Source organism: Thamnophis sirtalis, unplaced genomic scaffold (genome assembly GCF_051295495.1).
Source record: "Thamnophis sirtalis isolate CommonGarterSnake01/CBP01778 unplaced genomic scaffold, rThaSir2_p1.2 scaffold_11, whole genome shotgun sequence".
NCBI lineage: Eukaryota > Metazoa > Chordata > Lepidosauria > Squamata > Natricidae > Thamnophis > Thamnophis sirtalis.
The window spans coordinates 18,160,645-18,180,684 of record NW_028261391.1 but is presented as its reverse complement, the minus strand read 5'-3'; the positions used below and the strand labels follow the sequence as shown (position 1 = coordinate 18,180,684).

The 20,040-nt window shown below is 38.9% G+C and overlaps 1 protein-coding gene across 1 annotated transcript in view; it reads right to left on the bottom strand.

Moving 5' to 3' along the window:
• The window catches only part of GOLIM4 (golgi integral membrane protein 4), a 74,103-nt gene extending 54,381 nt beyond the window's left edge, over positions 1-19,722 (bottom strand). The window contains exon 1 of the mRNA XM_087725292.1: positions 18,846-19,722. Coding sequence (XP_087581418.1) covers positions 18,846-19,032 — 187 coding nt within the window. The 5' untranslated portion in view covers positions 19,033-19,722. The remainder of the gene's footprint in view (positions 1-18,845) is intronic.
• Between the last annotated feature and the right edge of the window lie 318 nt (positions 19,723-20,040).

Genomic DNA, 20,040 nt, shown 5'->3' with positions numbered 1-20,040 from the left:
CTCAAGACATTGACTTATCAGTGAAGTTCTGACCATGCATATTTTTAAAGTCACACCATATTCTGCTCAAACAAAATATTTGAAAGCCTCTACAAGCAAGTCATTGATGGCTATCAGTCCAAAAATCATACAATGCCATTTCTAGAACTCTGAGCATTCAACAATCCAATTAAAGAACAATGGAGGTGATCTGGAACAACAGTGAATCTCCTAGGAGTTACTGTCTTGATAAAATCATTCCAAAAGCACAGCATAAACCCACACAGGAATTCACAAAGAACGTCTAGGATCTGCAGGGCTCTCTTATCTTGGCTGAATGTTTACAACTCCATCATCAGAATAGCACTAAGTAATGATTCATAAAGAGTAAGAAGGTAGAAGCCACAGTTCACTTAGAAGAACACTGTTGTTCATCTTAACTTTTTCAAAAGGCTACTGGATTATCTTCCATACTTCTAAAGGAATATTCTATATATAGATGAGCCCAAAGTTAAAAAAAAATGGACTCCATTAATGTAATGTATATTAGAACCCAAGCATTAAATTGGACAATAAGAACTTTATAATAAACTGTCAGTTGTGGGGATGGTCATATCATGGTTTAGGCATGCCAAGCTTTTTTGGAACAGAAAAAAACTGTTATTATTTTTTTAATATAATTTTTATAAAAAACTTTCAAATAAGAAGATATAAACTAACAGAACCGAATATAAAGTAGGGGGAAAGAAAGAAATCAAAGTAAAAGCAAAAAGTAAGAAAATTAGATACAAAAAAGATATAATGAAGTGGCTTCCAATATACTTCATAGCAGTTATAAGTACAAATATATATATTTAACTTCTCTTTCTAAAATGCCATCCTATTACTCTTCTTCTTATAATATACCATATCTAATCACCAAAACCATGAATCATAAATGGATTTTTTTCATTTTTACACAAATAGTTTTTAAGAGGTTACTACTCATCAATAAATGTAGATAGTACATTTTCTATGCAATCAATGAATTTATTCATTTCAGCAAAATCTGTTGACTTTACCAAAATAAATTCTTATTATAGAAGCAAGCATAAACTTTGCTCTGTATTAAAGAATTTCACAGGAGAATATTAGGATTTCTACCTATCAGCAAATGGGTGATATATCCCAGATGTACAAGCAAATCTAAACAAAGTAAATTAAAAGTAAATGTTTTAGAATAATCAAATCCAAATCCAGACCTAAATGCCCTTGAAATGTTGAATAGGATCTGAAATGAATAGTTCATTTTAGAAAATCTTAAAAATATTACTGGTTTGAAGCTATTTGCCACTGAAAAGGGGGACGACATTTCTACATAGTGTTCTGAAATAACTGTTTGTCAGTTACAGGAAATCTTCAGTCAAAGTTATTGCAGCCGAATATGGTGCAACTATAATTCCTTAAGCTTTCAAACCGGCACATTACATGTTGGACAAAGGTTTGTTTCAACTTTGGTGTCATTTGCTCACTTAGATCCGATTTATAGATGAACTAACGTGAAGCTCTAATAACATTTGGTGAGAAATTCAGAAGGGAGCAAAAAATAATAATAATTAACAAATCTTAAAATCCCCTTTTCTGTTGATTTCATGTTTATATTCCACGCAACTTTGTAGGAGCAGAAAGTTGTACTGCACCAAGGAAGATACTGGTATGCAGATTCTACCTTTGTACAGTTTATGAAATACTACAAAATCTGCTTCTTGGAATGTTTCTAAAGTTTGACATATATTGTACTTTATTGTTATATTTTTTATTTTCATTTTAATGGAGATTTCAATAGACAAGTTTTACTGGAGTATGAAAAGCTTTTTTTCTTAGCCTTCATCTATAGAAAGACCCTAATAATTTTCCCTCCCACCTAACAAACTAATAATTTATTCAAAAAGAATATTTATTCTGAGTACAACACAAAATACAATATTGCTGCATTAACCTCTTCGCATGTACAGCTCATTAGATCACTGCAGACTTAAAAGAGTGCTGTAGATTGAACCTAATAATTATCAAATCTTTTAAATATTTTTTTTAGGATAAATCCTGAAATGCTTATGAATTTTGCTTGAGAATAAACACTTCTAAAATCAGTATTAGATAGATGTATCTACTGTGTATACGCTTCAATCCCCACACAAAAACAGAAACAAACAGGCCATCTATAAAAGCAGGATCTCTGTTTCCCCAAAATTTTCCACTTGGCAAAAGGATCTCCTGAAAACCAAGAGCTTATTCATCCCTTTCACATTCTCCTTTCTCTCTGCTACAAGGCATGGCCAAGTTCTTCAGCCGTAGGGATTTTCTATAATTACAGATTATATAATTATATACAATTCTATAATTATAGATTTCTATAATTATATTGCCATCTGAAAGTCAGATATCAAATTCACAGAACAGATAAGATTTAATTTACTATTTCATATAAATTTCATGAAATGACATTCATTCAAAATGATATGGGTTTTAGAAGAAAATAAATAAAAATAAGGAAAATGCAAGAAGGCTAGGTCTATTGCAGTGTTGCCGAACCTTTTTGAGCCGAAACAGAAGCGCGCAGGCGTGCCGGAAACTGGAAGAGCAGCCGCCCAGTGCGCATGCACACGTTGGGAAAATGGTCTTCCAGTTTCCGGCATGTGCATACGCACCAGCCAATTGGTCTTCGCAGGTGCATGCCCGCCAGAAACCAGAAGAACGTGCACGTGCCAGAAACCAGAAGATCAGCTTCCCAGTGGGTGCATGCACACCAGGTGGCCGCTCTTCCAGTTCCCAGCACTCCCGCACACATGAAGACCAGCTGGCCAGTGTGTCGGAACCTGGAAGAGCAACGGGCAACGGCTTGCGTGCCCGGAGAGATGGCTCTGCGTGCCATAGGTTTGCCTTCACGGGTCTATTGGCTAGGAAGGCCTGATTGAGATCCTATGGGGTAACAAACAAGAGGGTGTCTTTAAAAGGAGGCAATATGCTTTTTAGTGAAGCACATGTCTTAGAGACAGAAAATCTCAGACTAAGTCCACAACATCTCCAGATAGTGATCGAAAACTCTTTTCTGAAAGCAGACCTAATACTGAACCAATTATCTGCCTCATAAGAGCAGTCCTGCTAGAGTAGGATTAGAGCAATGACCATCTCAACACAGCATTTTTTTCCCTTTCTGTTATACCTGAAGACGGAGACATAGATATATATCTCCTTTTCATCATTGCTCCCGACAACTGGAATTTTGAGTCATATAGTTTAGAGATACATAAACTTTTAAGACTAAAGTCTGTCCTCCATGAAATTAGTTAATCTCTCTTTAAAACAATCCTACTTACTGACCATCAGCATGTCTTGTGCTAATGAAATTCACAGCTTAATAATTCAATGTATGAAGTATGGGTGGGTTTTGTGCGTGTGTGTTTGTGTAAAAACTCTTACCCTGTTTGTCACCTTTCCAAGGAAAACAAGCTGGCAAACATAGAACATAAATATGATCTAATAAGATTTACCATTACCTACTGACCCTGAAGTGAACAGGTTGAAAACAGTCTGGCAAACACTGGACACAAATATGATGTAATAAGATTTATCACTTATATCACTTTATCACTTACATTTATCATTATAAATAACCCTGAAGTGAACAGGTTTTAATTTAGCTCTGATTAAGCCCTCAACCACTGCTTTCTAGAAAATGGAGTTCAAGTAGATTTTGTTGACTTATTCCAAAGTACAAGGTTTTTAGGAGTTTGTAGCATTGAAAGAACATCTTTAGACCAATAAAGTAGGATTGATTGGTTGACTGTACCTTAGCAAGTGTATTTTAGGAGTATGTCTAGATCAAACCAAGTTTCCCCAAAAGTAAGACAAGGTCTTATTTTCTTTTGATCCCCAAAACAAACACTTGGCCTTATTTTCGGGGAGGTCTTATTATTTTTGAGTTGCAGGAGGCAGTGAGCGTGGTCACCTCATGGCTGCTGCTGTGTTGCAATATTTTCAGGGAGGGCTTATTTTACCGCATGCGCTCAAAAGCCTGATTCGTTGCAATATTAGATTATCCGGGGAGGTCTTATTTTCAGGAAAATGGTATATATGGTAGGTTGACAGTCAGTTCTGAAATACATCTTTTCTGGTGAGGCACAAAACTTTTTTTAATGTTTTATTTATTTACCATCGTGACTCTGAAGAGCGTACAATAGCTGAAAAATATAAGAACAGTGAATACAAATATATATAAAAACCCTGGTAATATATTATATTATATTATATTAATTATATTTATATATAAATAAAAACAAAATCCAATGAAAATGGAGGAAGAATAAGAAATGCCCTCCTTAACAGTGTCTCCAATTCCTTAGCCTGGTCACCTAGCCTGGTCTTGAGGATCTTACCAAATGTCAAAAGGGATTGTGGCCAATCTAATTTCAGGGGGAAGGATGTTCCATAAAGTAGACCTCACCAAATGTAGATCGCTGACCAATGGTTCCTGTAGCAAGATCTCTGCAAGATCTGATGGGTCAGACTACTAGAAGCACCAAAATGTTGATAAGCTACTTTCTCGTATGATATAATAATGAACTAACCTCTACTGCTGCTATTGTTTCTTGGCTCAGGCCTTCTTTGCAAAGGATTGGTGACAAAGACAAAACCTCAAGAAAGATGTGGTTCTTGCTATCTAAAAACGGTTACAGCCACTTCCTTAATGCAGGTCCTATTGCAAGATAAAGGGGGAGGCAAAAAACAACAACAACCCAAACCCAGTCCTTAAGACCACAACTGGTTAGAGCTATCAATTTGTTCCCTTGGTGATGAAAGTTAATGACATTCAGGACAAACATTGGTTCCCATCTGTTCCTATTTTGGAACAGATAAAAGCGAAGAAAATCAAGCAGCTTGATTGGCAGACCAAATACTTCTCTCCACAAAATAAATAAATAAATCTATCATCTATCTATCATCTATCTATCTATCTATCTATCTATCTCTATCTATCTATCTATCTATCTATCTATCTATCTATCTATCTATCTATCTATCTATCTATCTATCTAATCTCCTATCCACCTATCTATCTACCTACCTAGCCCTCTTTCTATTTACCTCTGTCTCTCTCCCTCTCTCTCTGTCGTCTACGATTCAAATCCTCATCTTAAGTGCTTCTGCAAAATTAATCACAATACAAAAGGCATGTTAAAACATCCATTTTTCAATTTAAGTTAAATGTTTAAAATTATAAAGAGCTGAAAAGCACACATTTACTTGGTCTTCTAAGGCCCTGAATGCAAGTTTAAAACGCCCTGGAGTGCGGTACTTTTCCCATTACAGGGTAGATTGTGGAGAATTGTTCAAAAGTCTTCTCAAATGGAAAAAGTTTTTTGTCCCACACAACTGAGAGTTTATATAAAATTATATTAGTGGTTGTTTTTTTAACGGAAATGGGAAGATACTTAAAGACTTGTTTGTTATTTTTCTGTTTGCCATTACTCCAAAGCGTTACACTAACAACCTGCACTTCCCAAAGAACAAGAATTGTTCACCACTACTTCCCCACATTTAACCGAAGCATGGAAAGTTAGTGTGGCTATATGTTTCTGAAGAGATAGATAGGGGATTCATATTTGGCACCATGGCTACTTTTTCATTAAACCAAACATAAGAACACCACATTCCTTCTAGAAGAATTTTAGCAAAGTTTTTTTCTCTTTAAAACAAATGTCAAAAAGAGATTCTCTTTAATTAAGAAAACTCATAGATTCTTTTTTTTTAAAGGAGCACTATTAAAATAGAATCCTACTGAAGGCTTAAATGTCAGTTCTGACTGCCTAAGTTCATTACATTTCTGGCTTTTAAAAATAAGCAGCACAGTAAGCTCAAGACATTACCACATATTTATTCCCACTTTGCTCTGATCTCCTGTGAAGAAAAGAATAAAGCAAAAACGCCAAAGATAACTATAACTTCCCAGTTCATTTCAATGGAGATATGTGGGATTAGACTATGAAAAGACTATCAGTATAAGCCTCATCTTAAAAACTATTGTAATTCGTAATTTAATAAATTTATATGCCGCCCAATCCCGTAGGACTCCAGGCGGCTTACAAATACAATGATAAAACAAAAATAAAAAAAATAGGGGAAAGACGAGAACGAATTTAAAAAGAACACACCATACACTCGACTTAGCTGGGGGCTGGACCTCATTCATGGGTCAACAGCCCCAGGCCTGCCGGAACAGCCAGGTTTTGGTGGCTTTTTGGAAGGCTGAGAGAGTGGGAAGGGTCTGGATCTCTGCGGGTAGATCGTTCCACAGGGCCGGAGCAGCTACAGAAAAGGCTCTCCCCCGAGGGGTCGCCAGCCGGCATTGTCCGGACGACAGTACCCGGAGGAGGCCCAGCCTGTGAGTTCTTATCGGCCGTTGGGAGGTATATGGTCAAATTTCATCTTCTCTTGGGAGAACATTCTATGTAATTGTGTTCATTTTAGTTACCTGCACATCAGGAGATTTCAAGAAATTATCTTTTCTAGGATTTTCCCATGTATTGATGTCAAGCTGATTTGTCTGTAGTTCCTGGTTTCCTTTTTTTCCTGATTTTTGGAAAATTGGAACCACTACAACACTTTTCCAGTCCTCTGGTATTCCCAGGATCTTTTATAAGAATCACTAACAGAGGTTAGGGCTACAAGAATCAACTCTTCAGTTCGTGTCTGTAGGAAGTTAGCATCCACCCCTCTCTTAGAAAAATGAAATATTTTAGGAAATTTTAAAAGGCCAGAATATTTCCCCTAAAAGGGAGGCAGAAACTCAGCCCACCTAGCTTCTGTCAATGAGCCATTAAGGCCTGAGCAGGTCTATTCTACATAACAAAGATCTACCTCCTTCAGACACAGCCATAGGAGGAATTGCCGAAAGCCCCTTCATTATATCACCCAGCAAGGTTCAACCAAGCCTGGGACACAAACACAACCTACAAGGTTACCCCTGCATGACCCCATGGGAGTCTGGCAACCAATCAGAATACAAGCTCAAATTCAAAAGCCCAGAGAGGGCATGAAACCTAGGCATTCTCAGCATCACTTCCCTTTTTGCCCAGCATCCCCAGCCATGTGATGCTGTTCATCATTAAACCATCTTTCCAAACAGCCACCATGTTTCTACCCACTTGCAACTGAACCCAGATGGACATTTCTTCCAACATGTTGTTGAAGTTTTACTCCTAGTTGCATTCCTTTTAGCAGTCATCCGGAAACAGGAAAATCCTATTTATAGCAGCTGTTTCATGTCAACTTCCAAGATCAGGGTTACTAAACATGAGCTGCAAATATCCAGGCAACTATAGATTCAGATTTCTCTGAAATCTTGTGCTGCCACTTCATAGTGGTGTAGATTGTTGCACCCCAAATCTGGTAGCAATACTCATTACAGACCGCCTACTGCCAATTACCTCCACTAGACCAATACGATCGCATAGATTAGGCCTCCTCCGAATTCCATCATCACTGGCAACTACCCGGAGGAGAGCCTTCTCGGTGGCTGCTCCGACCCTCTGGAACGAACTCCCCGTGGAGATTCGGACCCTCACCACCCTCCAATCCTTCCGCGCCGCTTTAAAGATCTGGCTGTCCCGGCTGGCCTGGGGTTAAGATTCTAACCCCACTCGAATTGTGTGACTGTTGTGTTTTCTTTTAATATGTTGTATTGTCTTCATGTTGGAACATTGTTTGTCCCCCCCCCCTTTTTTTGAACTGTGAGCCGCCCTGAGTCCCCCCAGGGAAAAGGGCGGCATACAAATAAAGGGAAAATGGGAAAAAAATGGAAATTCCCTGGCTTTAAAAGATGGGTTATTTCTGCCATCTTTCTACATCTGCACAATATAGAGATGCATCCAAAAAAAGTATTGGTATCCCTCCGCTTCTTCTCTATTTTCCCAATTTTCTGTGAAATCATTTGAAACCAATTCAAGTGTATAGCATCTGCCTTTCTTTATTCCATAGTCCATAGAGCAGGCACATTGCTTTTGATGTCTGACTTCACATATTCTTGTAAACAATAAAGCAAATGAAAATGTCATTCCTGCGCTATAAGACACATCAGGGAGTAATCTCAACAATTTGCTCTGTTGGAATTGAATGTTTTGTAATTAGTCATGCTTGTGGTGGCAGTTAGTGCTTATTACACAGTCAATAAATAACTACTTGTCTCTTCTGTAGGGTTTGTGTCTTCTGTGAGTGATAACTTCCCACTGATTGTAGAATCAGAAAAAAAAAAAAAGATCACCTTAGTCCAATACAGAGTTGGATTCCTACCGGTTCGGACCGGTTTGGCCGAGTAGGTAGTAACTCGTCCTGCTATGCCCCCAAACCAGTTCTATCCTTGGCGGCGTCATCTTGATTTTTGGTTCCACACATGCGCAGAACAATCTTCATTACAAAATGTATTTTTTTCCCTTTTCTAACATTGTGCACGTGCTCAGACCCTTTTAGGTGCAAATGTGCACAAGCGGAGTGAGTACATGCACGCAAAACATTTTGCCCGCCAAACCAGCAGTAATGCCAGCAGCAACCTCGTCCAGCATCTTCTTAAACATTTTTAGAGTACACTTTCCATGTGCCGAGGTGGTGCAGTGGTTAAATGCAGCACTGCAAGCTACTTCAGCTGACTGCAGTTCTGCAGTTCGGCTGTTGAAATCTCACCGGCTCAGGGTTGACTCAGCCTTCCATCCTTCCGAGGTGGGTAAAATGAGGACCCGGATTGTTGTTGGGGGCAATATGCTGACTCTGTAAACTGCTTAGAGAGGGCTGAAAGCCCTATGAAGCGGTATATAAGTCTAACTGCTATTGCTAAGTAGACTGTTCCACTGTTGTACAGTTCTGGCTGCCAAGAGCTTTCTCATTATATTTATGTTGCCAGGTATCAGTTGATCTTATGCCTGTTACTTCTAGTCCTAATTCCAAAATATGTTCTTTTCTGCAGGGTGTCTTGATCCCAAAGGCAAGAAACAGTGGGAGTTGGACTTTCCATATCAACTGCACAACCTTCTCTGCATTGTACATCTCTTCATGTCAGGCCTTGTCAGCAGTTTCATTCCATCCTGCTCAGATAGAATCATAGAGATGATTATACAGCCAGACTGGATTAATGTTAATATATGTTTTAACTCTTCTTAACTCAACTAGTACTTGCTTAATCAAAAACATAAGATGTAAATTGAATAAAATAAACAAGTTACTCCTGTTAAGTTTGTGTATTGTTAAGTACACGTAGCTTTTTAAAATTTATTTATGATGCTAAACTATTTTTTGGATGTACTGTTGGCACTGTACATTTCAAACTTTAAGTCAGCCTTCCACGATCAAGTCTACTGCAAATAGACTATTTATACATTAGTTGCACAAATACATTAGACTAAAGAATTTGTCTAATACAATGCAAAATATTATTTTAGTGTTGGAGACTTTCAGATGTAACAAACAGAAATTGAAAAACATTAAGGAACATGAGCCACGGTGGCTCAGTGGTTAGAGTGCAGGCCACTTCTGCTGACTGCTGGCTGCCTGCAATTTGGCAGTTTGAATCTTACCAGGCTCAAAGTTGATTCAGCCTTCCATCCTTCCAAGGTGGGTAAAATGAGGACCCAGATTTTGGGGGGCAATATATGCTGACTGTGTAAACTGCTTAAAAGGTGCTGTTAAACACTATGAAGCAGTATATAAGTCTAAGTGCTAAGTCTAAGTGCTATCAAAGTATAATTTTAGGATGCTGATTTACAAAACAAAAACTTTATTTATAAATGTTTCTGTTTACAGAGATTGAGACTTAAACACAACCTCCAACTTTCCTTCAGACTTGTTTTTAGGTAGACGTTAACTCCAGTCTAATACTAGCTGACTGATTTTATTAGAAACATGGTGTGGTAATTGTCTAGACCTTATATGCTATCATATTTATTTTAGCTAGTCTGGGCAGGCATTTTTTAAATTCTTCCTCAAGACCAAGGACTTAAATAGGAGTGTTTCCTATTTAAAGCTGTGTAGCATGCTCATTCCAGTGCTCCAAAATTACATCAGTATCCATTTCACAAAAGAACAAGTGGTAAAGCCAGACTGGGGGGGGGGGGAAACATAGGTAACTATTTATAGAGGGACCTTTTTTAATCACAATCTTGCATGGAATTATATATATGCTTAACAACTGTTATTTTAATTCCACTGAAGTCTGCAAAAATATGGCATGGCATCATACCTTTTCAGTTCTTCTCTAATAATGTACTCATGTCTTAGTAAAACATAAACAAGAAGAAATACTATTTACACTTCTGCAGGCAAGACATGCTCTATAGTTAGACAAAGTATATACATTTTTGAGAGGCGAGAATGCCATTAAAAACAATCCCGAGTCAAGCTCTTATGAATAGCTATACATACTTTAGAAACTGTGGAATGGAAGATGTCTATGTATACAAAACACATTGGCCAGTGATTATGGGAATAACAAATATGCCTCCTGTCTCTACTTCCAGAGCCATGTTAATTAGTGTGTGTGTGTGTTTTTGTGTGTGTGTTTTCGTAGATTTTCACGGGTGTAGGTATGCTGGTCTTGTTGTATTTGGGACTTTTCCCATGTAAGATTGAGATTGTCTTGGCGACGTTTCAGAGAGGTCTCACTCCCCAGCCTGAAGATGGCAAGTGAGACCTCGCTGAAACGTTGCCAACAATCTCAATCTTACATGGGAAAAGACCCGAATACAACAAGACCAGCATATATATATATATATATATATATATATATATATATATATATATATGTATATATGTATATATGTATATATGTATATATGTATATATGTATATATGTATATATGTATATATGTATATATGTATATATGTATATATGTATATATGTATATATGTATATATGTATATATGTATATATGTATATATGTATATATGTATATATGTATATATGTATATATGTATATATGTATATATGTATATATGTATATATGTATATATGTATATATGTATATATGTATATATGTATATATGTATATATGTATATATGTATATATGTATATATGTATATATGTATATATGTATATATGTATATATGTATATATGTATATGTATATGTATATGCATATGCGTATGTATGTATGTATGTATGTATATATGTATATATATGATGTATATGTATATGTATATGTATATGTATATGTATATGTATATGTATATGTATATGTATATCTATATCTATATCTATATCTATATCTATATCTATATCTATATCTATATCTATATCTAGCTGATAAAGGAGGAGAGCCTGTGGCCTAGTGGCTAATACAACTGCCTAATATGTAATACAGCCCAGGTTCGAATCCCAGTAAGGGTATGGCTAGCTGATGAGAGCTAAATAGCTTGAAATAGATCTATACTAGTCTCCCTTTATTTATTTATCAGCACAAATGCAACACACACACACACACACACACACACACACATCACAGTCATGTAATTAAAATTTGGGGTCCTGGGCACCTGGCATGTATTTACAATGTTTGCAGTGTCCTGGGGTGATGTGATCACCATTGGTAACCTTCCCAGGTGACTTTTAAAAAGCAAAGTCAGTAGGGAAAACTGGAAATGATTCACTAAACAACTTTCTTGCCTAGCAATGGAAAATCTGTGTCCAATTGTGTCTGTAAGTTGAAAACTAGCTGTATTGTGAACTGAATGGTGTGGTCATTTTAACAAGCCAGGGTCAAAACCATTCATGATTTAGCACTATGAATGAACTAAGCCCCAGAAATGTTAACTAGGAAGCAGCTGTACAAATACACATCAGCCAACCATTAACAATCATCCCCGATGCTTCTAAAAATAAACCTACATGTTGGTACACACACAACCGGTTATTATTTTAGTTTGATGCCAAACTGAAAAAAAAAGGATCTAATTCATTGTAACCCAAGTTTTCTCAATGGTAGATAGCATTCCTCTCCTACTGAGCTTTCCACGGGCATAGCAGAATATACCCTTGGTTTTTGTGCTGTCATCCAGAACAGATGTTTGTGCTTAAAACATTCCTGCTGCCTTCTCTGCCTGCTCCACAATCCTCATTATCCTCAAATTATTAATGTGAACAAAAGAGACAAAGAGCAATAACCAACCCAGGAGGAAACACAGAAAATTGCAAGAGGACTGTACAAAACTCATTATTCATCACCTGATGACTGCGACATTCTTTGATAATTTGCAAATGAAAGACATTTGTACGACTGTTTGGTCAACAGAAAGCCAAAGACAAAATTCCTGAATTGGAGCACAAGTCATTGAATAATCTGAAATGGTGGGTGTTGGTGGGTGAATCAAAACTTCACCCATTCCAAAGAAGAAATGTAACAAAAAATATAAATGTGTATAGCAATAGCAATAGCAGTTAGACTTATATACCGCTTCATAGGGCTTTCAGCCCTCTCTAAGCGGTTTACAGAGTCAGCATATTGCCCCCAACAACAATCCGGGTCCTCATTTTACCCACCTCGGAAGGATGGAAGGCTGAGTCAACCTTGAGCCGGTGAGATTAGAACCGCTGAACTGCAGAACTAGCAATCAGCTGAAGTGGCCTGCAGTACTGCACTCTACCCACTGCGCCACCTCGGCTCTTGTCTTTTCACTACCATAAACACATTGAAACATAGTTGGAAAAGGGACCATCCCCCACCTCCCTTTCCAGAATTTTTGCCTCGTATTTGTCTAAACAGAAGGTTCAACAGAGCTTCGATGAGACTTTACCTAATGTATTAACAGATTATTTCATGAATGCCTAGTCAAATAAACTGCTCTGTGATCTATGATCTTTTTCTCTCTTGACCAACCACTATGGTACAATGGCCCTGTGAGCTTATTTTGCTATGAAAATACCACCGTTGACTCCAAAAAATAGCAACTTGCCAAAGTTTCCTGTAACTAGGAAAAAAAAAATCCGGACAAAGGACTGGTAGTTTTCCAGACTGCCGAGAACAAATTGGTAGAAGCAAGCTGACACGTTGAATTTTAACCTTGTATGGGGACAGGACGTTCGTACTCAGCAACTGCTCTCCAAATACGTTCAACAAACATGCCAAGCTGCCAGAGTGGTCCATCTGCCACATTGTCGGTTTCTAGCCAAAATATCTGTTTTATCACTTGGGGCGCAGTAGTTGGATTGTACAGGTCTGTCCGTTTTCAATAATACCAGCATGTTTCAACCTGGGGTGTTGAATACGGTATATTCTATTCTAGAATATGGTGCACACCTATATAAATTATATAGTAATTATTTATTAATAATATCTTGCACACATTCTTAGACATATGCTTGAACAAAGAACAACAGCTCAAAGAATGGGCATGTATCTTCTACACTCCCAGATATAATTTCAGCATCTTTTCTAATGGCCCCATCAGAGCCTGGTTCAGAGGAAGGGTTGGAAATGGGACCATCCAACAGGCATGGTACGTCTCCCTTGGCATGTTTGGAGAGGCCAATGGCTGAGGACAATGCTGTCCCAGGCCACTCAGGCTTTGTGGGGGAGGTAGTTGACCTGAGGAAGAGTTGTCTGCCTGCAGACCCAGGGGAGGATCGTCTGATGACAGGAAGCGCTAATAGAAAACAGATCTCCTCTAATGAGGAACAGCTGCCTCATCCACTCCATCCAAGGGTACAGAGAGCGGAGTGTAGGCAAGCTCAGAGAATGGCTGCAAGTCTATTTGCCCCATTCCTCCTCACAAGGAACACCTGGAGGGGAGTGACTTAAGGAAAAGCCATGGAGAGTTAGTCTTTGCCGGGAACAATTGTTTGTTTTGACTTACACAACCCCAGCTTTTGACTCGTGCTTTTTTGCCTTTCCTTGTTTTGAAGCAGAGGTGAGTTCCTACCAGTTTGTACCTATTCGGTAGAACCGGTTCGTCAAATCTACCGAACCGGTTAGAAGAGGTTCCACCAGTGGACCCGGAAAGCAGGCCACACCTACAGAAGAGGTTCCAAAAATTTATGAAACCCACCACTGGTCCTTGGATATGATTATTCTACACTATCATGCTCATATTTATAAAACTCAGTGCCTCTGTGAAAGATAAGGATGACTACTGCGTTTGTGGTGCAATCAGAACATTGGGTGTGTTGAAGTTGTTTTAACACAAACCAAAGATGCCTTTTAAAAAACAAGTTTACATCATATTCTTATGCATGCCAGCGCTGTGTGTGAGGTAATTTAAGGTGGTTCTGACAAGTGTCGTCGGCATCTTCATATCCGGTCACATGGGTGGCAAGCCACTCCCATCCGGTCACATGGGTGGCAAGCCACTCCCACAAAGGAGGCCACACCCACAAAGTAGGTTTGAGCAATTTTTGAAACCCACCACTGCTTTGAAGACTGTTTTTCGCCTTTTGCTTTGCCTAGCCTTGACTGCTTTGCCCTTAGAACTTCCTCTTCTCTTTGCTCTGTCTGTGCCCTGAGGACTGCCATTTGTTGTGTGCCTGGACTCTGCTTTGTGGACTCGCTTAGCCGGATAGACCAGACTTGGAAGACCTGGACGGCGTCCTGTGAGCGTGCTCCTACTCTGTGGACTTTACTTGTGTCCTTTTTATGATAACGTCGACTCTCCAAAATAATTCACCCAAAATCTTTAAGATGTTGATCATCTGCAGTAGCATACAAAATTATTTTACCATACTTGTTTTAAACAAGAGCTTGTCTAAGAAAGCCAAAATATTCTCACGTGATTATCTCATGGAATTCTAGTAATTTTTAAATTATGTTTATTTAATTCTTGCTGATGTGACATAGGAATGTTACCCTTGCCCTACTGCCAATCTACACACTCAGGTTGTCAGAACTAAGACAGAAAACATCATTCTTATCAAGCATGTATGTCTATGGATGGTTACATTAAAAAATTGAAAACTCATGGGATTGACTTTCTAACTGGATTGCAATAGAACCTGATGCAATAATTGTCAGATCTACTAGTACCGTAACTAAATTAATTGAGATTCTGTATGCAATGTTTTTGGAAAAACAGCTCTATGCCATATATATATAAAGGCTGAAAATTACTATAATTACTAGTATGGCTCTAATAATTAATGCTTTAACTATATTAATTACTGTATGTTATGACCTCCAAAAATGCATTTCCAATATTCATCTCCAACACAATTGATTTTCACAAGATGCGATATCAATGTTTATATGCTTTATGTCAGTACTAAATGGAAATTCCAATATCCCAATTCCAAAATTCCAATGTAATTATGCTTTTAGATTCCACTTCTCAACATTGCTTTATGGAACATTAATTTTCACAAACGCATTAGAGATTAACAATCTTTCATTATAACATCATGTCATTAGCCAGCAAGCAAAATTGATCACTAGAACCATATTTTTCCCAGCAGATTGACTTGGCTTAAATACTTCAGGAAATCTGGATGAAATCTTATTTCAATATGCCTCTTTTTAAATGGCCAAATATCTGATGATTCACAATTATCAAATATGTATTTATTCCATTAATTTGAACTCGTAATCTCATAAATTCTAAAGTAATGATACAATGATGTATTACACATCTAAAAATATATGCATGTTTATTCAGTTATCTGATTCAGTTTAACAAGCCTTATTTTCAGGCAGCTATGTATAATGGATCCGAGTCTGCAAATATTTGGAGCAACCCCCAATAACCCTTGCTTTTAAACACGTGAGCCAGGATAGAGGGAAATTGGAGACTGGCAAAATCTGAACATATTACTAATCCTGAGTGCAAAATATTATACGAATGTCAGTAATTTACAACTCTACTGCAATAGATTCTACTTGGACCTACCTTTGGAGATTACCTGGAAGCTGCAGTTGATACAAAATGTAACAGATTATTGCTAGACTAATCCTTGTGAGGGTAAAATAACACTTATATTGAAGTTGCTTCATTAGTTGCTTGTACATTTCCAGGACCAAATCAATGGCTCACTATTTTTAAAGTCTTTTGTAGTGCAGCACTGGGAAGTATCAGGTATACTCTTGTTAAGATTACTGGTCTGGTTCAATCATCTAGGGAAGGCCTATAGGGAGTCTCTTCTCCTCGTGAGGTGCATAGAGTGTAAACAATATGACATGCTTTTTCCATTGTAGCCCCCAAAAGTATGTGTCACCTCCATGTTGACTGTACAAAACAATTTAATCAATTTATTTCAATGAGCCCTAGCTGATTAAAAACATTTCCTTATGTTTTTGATTGGAGTATTATTGTTAAGGTTTTATTTTTTAATTCCTTTTTGCTATGGTATGGTACCCAGAATTTCTTGCAGTTGGGGCAGATTACAAGTACTATCAAGAAATAGAGCTGTAAATTTGAATTACAGGCTACTCTATGTAATTCTGAAGTTGCCAGCCTCCAAACTAAATAGATTAGATGATAGATAGATAGATAGATAGATAGATAGATAGATAGATAGATAGATAGATAGATAGATAGATAGATAGATGATAGATAGATACTAAGATTGTTCATAAAGCCATTCAGCAGCTAGTTGCTAAACTCCCATATCTAATGCATATCCAGGATCATCATAACAATAAAACAAAGGAGAAAGGGATGGTTATTAACACCACCCCCCATCTCTGAAGGTATTTAAAAGCCCCTAATTTTGGCACATCTGGTTACAAAGAAACGAGATTCTTTAGTTTGAAACAATCCAATTCTTATCAAAATACTACTTCTCTTCAATATTTGGAAGGCAGCCTCTAGGGCATTTACACAGACTGAATTCAGAAAACATGATAAACCCAGGTTTGGGTTTTAAATGCACTTATTGAATGAATTTGCCAACCTAGCAGTTTAAAAGCACTTAAATGCGAGTAGATAAATAGATACCACTTCAGTGGGAAGGTAACAGCGCTCCGTGATGTCATGCTGACCACATGACCACGGAAATGTGTTCGGATAGCACTGGCTAAATGGCCTTGAAATGAGTACAGCCCCCTATAGTCAACAATGACTAGCGGAGTAAAATCCACAGGCCCTATTTTACCTTTTTATTGAATGGATTACAACTGGTAGATTTCTACAACATATCAAATCACAATTCATTATTCAGAAACCACAATAGTAAAGATCAAATAAAGTTAAAAAAATAAAGTTACATTTAACAGAATAGACGACTTGAGAAACAAACTGATCTGTTTCCCACATTATTTGACTGTTGATTTTGGCCAAATAAAATCTGATATATTCAATTTTGCTGAGGATCCTCTTAAACATTTTTCTGCAAATTTTAGCTTCTACATTTTTTTTACGGCAGGCTACTTTCAAGATCACTAATTTTTGTGTTCCTGAGAAATCTGTATTATCCAGAAAGTACAGGGAGAGCAGAAGGAGGGAGAGAGAGAGAGAGAGAGAATATAGGTAGTCTTTGACTTAAAACAGTTCATGTTCAAAGTTACAACAGCTCTGAAAAAAGTGACTTATGACCATTTTTCACACTTACAACTGTTGCAGCATCCCTATGGTCAAATCATCAAAATTCAGATGCTTGGCAATTGGTTCATATTTATGGTGGCTGCAGTGTCCTGGGGTCATGTGATCAGCTTTTGGGACCTTCCAACAAGAAAAGTCAATGGGGAATCCAGATTCACTTAACAACCTTGTTAGTAACTTAACAAATGCAATGATTCACTCAACAACTGTGGCAATAAAAGTCATAAAATGGGGCCAACTCATTTTACACATTTTTCACTTAGTAACATAAATGTTGGGCTAAGTTGTGGTCATAACTCGAGGACTACCTGAACACTGGTAATGGTATCTACTTGGATAATGAAACACTTGCAAGCAAACAACCAAGCTCAGAGAGCACCAGAGACTGCAATACATAGATGAACATTTCATAAGAAGGGAATATTCAGCCATTGTCCTCTGTCAATTAGGCATTTTGGCATCATTTAATTCTAACAATTCTTCAGCAGATGGCAGCACCTAGTCTGCCTTGGCTGATCAGAAAATATGCTTTTTCAACTCTGCTTGGCGCTACCAGGCACTTGAATAGGAGATAGCTAGACTAAAAAGTAAAAATAAGAAAGCAGTTGCAAATTATTCCTATTATGTGTCCAGAGCATGAATACAGTCTCAAGAAGTCAAACTCAACTTGAAAGTGTCTTATACCTATTAAAGAAACTACGTTAGCTAATTAGTGCTAAACAATAGCAATTCTTACACAATACAGAGATAATTTAAGGACTTGTCTATTGTAAGATATGACAGATCTCAAGATGATTCTAAAAGAGAATCTAAATTTCTAGATGCTACTGATTCCATTGCCATTTTCAAGTGGAACTAAGAACAAGGTGAACACTTCAAAAGATTGACCTGACTTCTGAATTATGTCTATCAAAGGCTATGAGATACAATTTGCTACATGGAATTTCACTACGCCCTCAACTCTACTAATGTAAAAGAGCAACAAATTAGAACTTGACAGAAAAGAACTAATTTGTAAAACAACAGGCTTTGTGCACACCAACAAAGAGTTGCTTGTCCACATGTTTTTTGTTTGTTTGTTAATTTCAACACTGGCGTCAGCAACCTCACAAGACTAACCCACCTGCCGGGACCCCAAAAACTCAAAGGAGTAAGTTCTCACAGCACACTAAGTCATTTGGCTTTGGGTTAAACCAATTGAGGCACGTCAGCAAACTATGGCGAAGCCTCTGCTTGGTGCAATGGGGAGCACACAGCCCAAGTCAACCAGGTGGGAAGCAGGTGGAGCTTCTGAAGGAGCTCTCCAAGGTAGGAGCAAACTTTACCTTGCAACTGTGCCGAGAGGGACTCTTGATGCTGCTGGTACTTGAGGGCCACAGCTTCCGCCTTCCTCAGCTGGTTCTGCAACTCGTAGTAGAGCATCGCCCCGTAGATGAAGCCAAACACCACGATGAGGAGCAAGAGGGACTGCAGGATCCGCTTCTGTTTTCGGGAACACATCCCGTTTCCCATAGTCCCTACCTTGGAGGTGGGGACCCAAGTCGATGTCCACCTAGGACTTCAGCAGCATCAGGACACAACATGAACCAGGGAAATAACCTCAGGGACTAGTTGGTTCCAGCACGGCTGCTGCCATAGGCCCTGGTGCAAACTTTGACCAGCTTATTACAACCCCTGCCAGGAATTCAAGGTCATAGCAAGCCAGCTTTGCAAAGAGGGCTGCGGGTTCCCCAGGAGATCAGGCGAAGTGGGGGGGGGGGGGGCAGGTTCAACCGGGCATCCGAAAGGGAGACGTCCCCAGCAGGGCTCGGACTGGAGATGCAAGTTCAGAAGGAGCGGGACGTCTCCAGGCAGGCTCGTCCTTGCTTCATCAATTCCTCTGCGGGGTTTCAAGGTGAACCATCAACCAGCGTTTCTGCTGGAGACGGTTCCCCCCCTTCGGGACTGGAGAGGTTCTCGCTTTTGGCAGGGATGGGTGGAAGGCGAGGGGATCTTCGAATAGCGCCTTTCCCCCGTTAAAGTTACTTTTCTCTGTGTGTGTTGGTGCCAAACTACCCCAAAGGTAGCTTTTCTCCGCCGGTTCTCCGCCTTCGCTTTATATTTTTTTCGGACACCATTCAAACCCCGTACTTACGTGTCACCTCCGCTGCCGGGCTGCCTCCCCCTTTTTTTTCTCCCCCTTCTAGCGGGATCCCTGAAGGAAGTCCCGCTCCGGCCGCCGCCTCATTGGGCGCAGCCTCTGGATACTCCCCTCCTCTCGGAGAAGGCAGCGCGCGCGCGCATTGGGCGCTCGGCGCGTCTGTCTCGCTCTCGCGGAGAGTCCAACCCCTCCCTCCCTCCTTCCCTCCTCCTCCCGAACCCTCCCACCCGGCTTTGGGGAGAGGAGGGAAGGAGAGAGATGGGGAAGTGCGGGTGGGTGGGGCTGCTTGGTGGGAAGAGCGGAGCCGTCGCGCGCCCGGAGGATAATGTATGCAGGGGCGGGGCGAGGGAGCGCGATCGGGTTCGGCGGTTGGTGGGTCT